The sequence below is a fragment of the Mus caroli genome, chromosome 3 (assembly GCF_900094665.2).
Source record: "Mus caroli chromosome 3, CAROLI_EIJ_v1.1, whole genome shotgun sequence".
Taxonomy (NCBI): domain Eukaryota; kingdom Metazoa; phylum Chordata; class Mammalia; order Rodentia; family Muridae; genus Mus; species Mus caroli.
The window spans coordinates 77378456-77384037 of record NC_034572.1 but is presented as its reverse complement, the minus strand read 5'-3'; the positions used below and the strand labels follow the sequence as shown (position 1 = coordinate 77384037).

The window sequence follows — 5582 nt, the reverse complement described above, 5'->3', positions numbered from 1 at the left end:
CCTCCTGCTTTAACTTGAACTAAACCTTCCATTCAGTAGTTCATGAACAACTCAAAGGGAAGAATGTCCTGAATGTAATTCAAGATTTGTTCTTAGTAATAAGTAAAGATCACTGTCGAGACAGCAAGGACGTATAGAGTAAGAACAATGAAAAGAATTGAAAACCAGACTAACTGTAAATTTTTTTTTTTTTTTTTGAGAGAGACAGATGGGTGCTCAAGACCTCTTTTAGGTCCATGAGATTGAGCCAAATTAAAATTACACATCAAATTACAAAGTGCTTTTAATTTAAATAGTCAATGTTTAATAATAAAGGAAACTCCTAAAATATTAATACATTTTAGGGCTCAACTAAATCCTCAGAGCAGAGCAAATCAACAATAGAAAATAAGAATGGTTTGTTAAATTATTTTCTTCTAAATGTATAACCTTTTGGCAGATTAAGAATTCACAACAAATCATTATGCTTTGTATTTTTCTAAAATACTTTCCAAGGGAACCTAAGTTGGGTATAATAAGTTACGTAAACATGCTACTTAAAGCTGAGCAGTGGGAAAGGCTGGCACATTGTTAAAATTTTGTTCAATTAATATTTTTTAGATGGTGAGTAGGTAATTTCCTACAGTATTTTAATGTAATAAATTGGCAACACCTTCTCTGAAAAATTTTAGAGAAGAAAATATTGGAGGGAGAAAATTAAATACCACAATGTGCTAAAAATAAAATGCAGTAAAATCAAGAACAAAACTAGATTTTTTTTGTCTTTTTTTTTCTTTTTTTTTTTGTTGGATATTTTCTTTATTTACATTTCAAATGTTATCGCTTTTCCCGGTTTTTCCCCCTCCCGGAAACCCCCATCCCATTCTCCCTCCACCTGCTTCTATGAGGGTGTTCCTCCACCCACTCAAGCACTTCCACCTCCCCACCCTCGGTTCTCCTACACTGGGGCATCTATCCAGCCTTCAGAGGACCAAGGACCTCTCCTCCCATTGATGTCTGACAAGACCATCCTCTGCTACATATGCAGCTGGAGTCTTGTGTACTCAAAAACAAAACTAGATTAAAAGCTGAGCTCTTGAAATTTTTTAAAAAGCCCCACAAGTTTTCTTCTTGGTGACTCTAAGTGGGTCTTCAATTGCCTCCCTACTCAAATATAAATATGAGTTTAATAAATATTTCCCTTCAAGTATTTTCCCACTAAACAAGCACACACACATGCACAGCAGAAGGACCCATCTCTCCTGGTGATAGAAGGCAGAGCAATAGCTTTCCATTTGACTTAATTTGACAAGTAATTTGAAAGCAGCAAGAATCACATTGTTCATCATCTTGGTGCACAGCAGCTTAGAATATATTTTCATAAATTTTTTCAGTCTGGAAGATTAACTAATTAGAACATAATTTTATACTACTATGATGCTCAAAAGTTTAATTAGACTGTGTATATTGGCTCATACCGACAATCCCAGCATTTGAGAGGCCAAGGCAGGAGCACTGGCATGAATCTGAGGGAACTTGAATTACCCAGTGAGACCCTTTCTTTAAAAACCAACCAAAAAAAGGAAAGAGAACAAACGAATTCATTAGCATAGAGGTGGCATGCATATGACTTTACAAAAACAAATAAGCCTTTTTTTAAGACTACAAAGATAAAATATTCTAGAACATGATCTGAACTTAAAAACAAAGATAATGAAAACCTGCAATTTCATGCGCGTGAGTCAGCCAGCTGGCGTTCTTTCACACACATGCTAAGTTTCTTTCAAGTATAAAGCCTCTGAAACACATTTTTTTTATTCTCCCCAAACCTGCTAAACGGAATTTTGCAGTTTTACTGAGTCATTCTTTACTAGGGAGCCCCCGCGATGCAGATCAAAGGCTCTGCAGTTAAGCCACCGATTATTATCAAGCTTTCTCTCTTCTTGTTTAAGTGTAGTTTCTGTTTACATTCCTTGGGTAATAAGATACCCGAGGAAAAGTTACTGCTCGGCAGCCCAACAAAACGTGACTACTTAGGTGACAAAGCGTTAATAAAGTTTTCAAGGTCTGCTAAAGAACCGTGAAGTTCATCATTCAGGTCGTGACTTCTAAGAAACCTTTTCAGAGTGCCTACAGCTGAGAGCGCGTCCTTCTTGGATGGTGCCTGCAGATCCACTTCTAGCGCCCCGCTGTCCTCCTCCTCTTCATCGGAAGTATAAAGACCAGTTTCCTCTTGCTTACTTTCTCCGGCCCACTCGGCACCATCTTTCGGGGTGGCTTCACAAGTCTCCAGGTCCTCATCCAGGGCAGCGTATTCCTCTATGGACAAGCCTTCAAGAAACTCCACTCCTGCCCCCACTGCATGGGCAGTCAGGTCAAGAGCAACAGCAGCATCTGCACTGGCTGTGTCATTTTCTCCCTTTGGAGACCTGAATCCTGCTTCTTCATAGCTTTTAACAATGGTCTCTGGAGTTACAGCTCTCCAGCAGAGATGCAATGTATCAACTGCATCTAGAAGAGAAAATGTAAACTCTTTGCTACTTTCGACTGAACTTAAAAATTTCTTGATAAGACAATGCCGATATTTGATTTTAAGGCTTTTGATAACACCTTGATTCATAGCTGCAAACCCGGAAGACAAGCATGACGGGAAGAATGCTAACTCAATGGACTTTAGATTTTTCACTTCTGGATGTGCGGGGCAAGAGTCAACAAAAATCACCACTCTTCGTTTCTGGGCTTGGAATTTCTCATCCAGCTTCTGCATCCACTGTTCGAATATGGCTGCCGTCATCCACGCCGTTCTGTTAGCTTCATAGTACACAGGCAATGATTTTATGCCCTTGAAACAACGCGGAGCTCGGTTTTTCCCGATGGTCAGCAAAGGGAGCTTCTCAGAGCCATCCATATTTGTACCGAGTGCCAGCGTTATCCTGTCTTTGCACAACTTTCCAACTGAGCATGTTTCCCCTTTGAATGCAAAAGTATTTGTAGGTAACATTCGATAAAGCAGCCCAGTCTCTTTTACATTGAAAACATTTTTAGGATGATAATCATTTAAGTAATAAGGTAGCACATTTTGGTACCACACAGTGGAAGGGTCTATAGATATACCTGTGGCTTCTACGGGTTGTGCTCTGAATACTAAGCCATACCTGGACTTAAAACGATCCAGCCAACCATTGCTGCACTTAAAATCATTGTGTCCCAGCTTCTGCGCAAAATCATTAGCTTTTAGACGCAACATCGGACCATTAACTGGAACGTTTAGACACTGAGCAATCCGATACCACCTCATCAATGCCTCTTCTAGATCCGTATAAAACGCTGTTCTCAGTCTTTTTCTCTTCGGATCAAACCTCAAAGACTCAAAGGCTTCTAGAACTTTGTCTTTGTTTTTCATAATGGAAGACAATGAATTTTTCTTTATGCCATATTCAGCTGCAATCTCTGCCTTTTTCTTGCCACTTTCCACTGCATTTATGATGTCAATCTTTTCCTCGATGGACAGGCTTTTCTTTTTCTTCACGGTTACAGGCTGAGTCCCGATATCCACAGAGGCTTCTGCCATCTCAGATGCGGCTTGTGCAGACCTTGGCTCTGAGCTCCTGGTGTAAGTTTCCGTAATCAAATTTGGTTTTCAGTAGGATACAGAGCAGGGCTTTCTACCTATCATTTCCTGTATTAAAGTTGGTAAGTACCAACAGTCTCATTCTCTAGGAAAACAACCACTAGATACATCTTTTCCAAAAGTCTGAAGAAAAGTTCTATATGCGGTTAGAAGAGGCACCACCTTCTTAGGATCTTGTGTGGCTCAATTTATAGTTCTTCAGAGTTCCAGAAGTCAGGCTAAAATAGGAATGTCATTATGTCAAACCTGCCCAGTCCTGCTGGGGTATTTTTGGACCTGCAATCCTTTAAGACGATTCATTTTATCCATGCATGTCTTGTACTAAATTCTCCACAGCAGGTTCAGAGATAAGAAACATTCAAAAATGTTCATGGAAAGATATCCCAGCTTAAGTTCTAGTTTCTTCAAGGGTACAGAATGGAAAAAAAAATGGCACACTCCTTCTACTTCTTGAAAATGCCAGGGGAAAAGGCAGAAGTTTAGCAACATGGAAACTGGATACTGCCATGCTCAGAGCGACAATGAAAAGGAAGGGAAGAAGTTTCTGGAAATGTAGTAACCAAAGCTTCCAGACGGATGCTTGCTTCCCGAGTGGCCTCGCCATTAAAAGCTCTGCTCTGTGGCTTGCATCCCCCCTTGTGCTTTGCAATACATACTTCTAAAATACATTGGACAAATTTAATCTGCTTTGAAAATTGTTTGTGCATGCCAAAACTAAAGAACTAAAAATGATCCTGGATAGATTCTTGGTGGCTATTTTCTACATGAGGTCACAGACTGTACCCTCTGGCTCTACAAGAAAAAAAATAACCACAGACTGCAGTCATGAGCTCAATTTTTAATAGCACATAGGAGACGGTCTTCTTCATAGGAGTCTGCTAGAAATACTTCATTGAAATACTCAATTCAGGTGATGAATATATCCCATTAAAATGTCTAAACCCTATGCTCCCCAAAGCTAAAAAAAAATCCAGTAATTTTTACATCCGTTTAGTACAGTCTATGAATATACACAGGTCAGTGTTGAGAACATGCTTCATAATAAACACGTTGTTAAGGGATATAAAGTAGAAAATTATCTAGACTAAAATAAGAGAGTAGAGTGATCATGTTTCTTACCCTTCCAGGCCCTCTATGTTGGTTTGTCTATGTGTGGGAAAGTGACTTGCCATAGTATGGATCTTGAGAAGTGACCGCTGTTAGAACTTAAGTGGTCCTGGGTCTTAACCATTAAAGCCTCGGCCGCTTTACCCATAAAAGGGGAGAAACCACAGGACTGACTTCATACTGCTGCTGTGTACTTAGTAAGGCTCAGTGAATTTCCTAAGAGGCACTCAGAATAGCTTCTCTCTCTCCCTCTCCCTCTCCCTCTCCCTCTCCCTCTCCTCCCTCTCCTTCTCCCTCTCCCCTTCTCCCTCTCCCTCCCTCTCCCTCTCCCTCTCCCTCTCTCTGTCTCACACACACATCTTTGCACATAGACCAGCTGGGCCTCAAACTTGCCATCCTCTTGATTCAGCCTCTCAAGTGCTGGCTAGGTCTAACAATACGAAACCACCATGCCCAGGATAACCTAATAGTTGAAGAAAGTGTCCAGCGAATGTGGGCTGATGCTTTCATTATCATGGTCTTCTCTTTTCAATCTTTTCAGCTCTAAATTGCAGATTAGGGGGCAGGAATGGCACTTAAAAATAGACTAGAGGGCCGGGCGGTGGTGGCGCACGCCTTTAATCCGAGCACTTGGGAGGCAGAGGCAGGCGGATTTCTGAGTTCGAGGCCAGCCTGGTCTACAAAGTGAGTTCCAGGACAGCCAGGGCTACACAGAAAAACCCCGTTCCAAAAAACCAAAAAAAAAAAAAAAAAAAAGACTAGAAATGGTAGGGGGCGGGTCAGAGGAGGATGTTGGATTTCCTCTTCTTTACTCTCTGTCTTCTGCCTTTCCTTTCTTGAGACAAAGTTTTCCACTGAACCTGGA

The 5582-nt window shown here is 40.8% G+C and overlaps 1 protein-coding gene across 1 annotated transcript; it reads right to left on the bottom strand.

Annotated features, from left to right (window-relative positions):
• Window positions 1-291: 291 nt before the first annotated feature.
• On the bottom strand, window positions 292-3748 carry Tigd4 (tigger transposable element derived 4). Its single transcript, XM_021157199.1, has one exon. It carries the CDS (start codon window positions 3548-3550, stop codon window positions 2009-2011), a length of 1542 nt encoding a protein of 513 aa, XP_021012858.1. The 5' UTR covers window positions 3551-3748; the 3' UTR covers window positions 292-2008.
• Window positions 3749-5582: the final 1834 nt, after the last annotated feature.

Coding starts and splice junctions, on each gene's coding strand:
- Tigd4 (XM_021157199.1), bottom strand. CDS start 3,550: ATGGCAGAAGCCTCTGTGGATATCGGGACTCAGCCTGTAACCGTGAAG.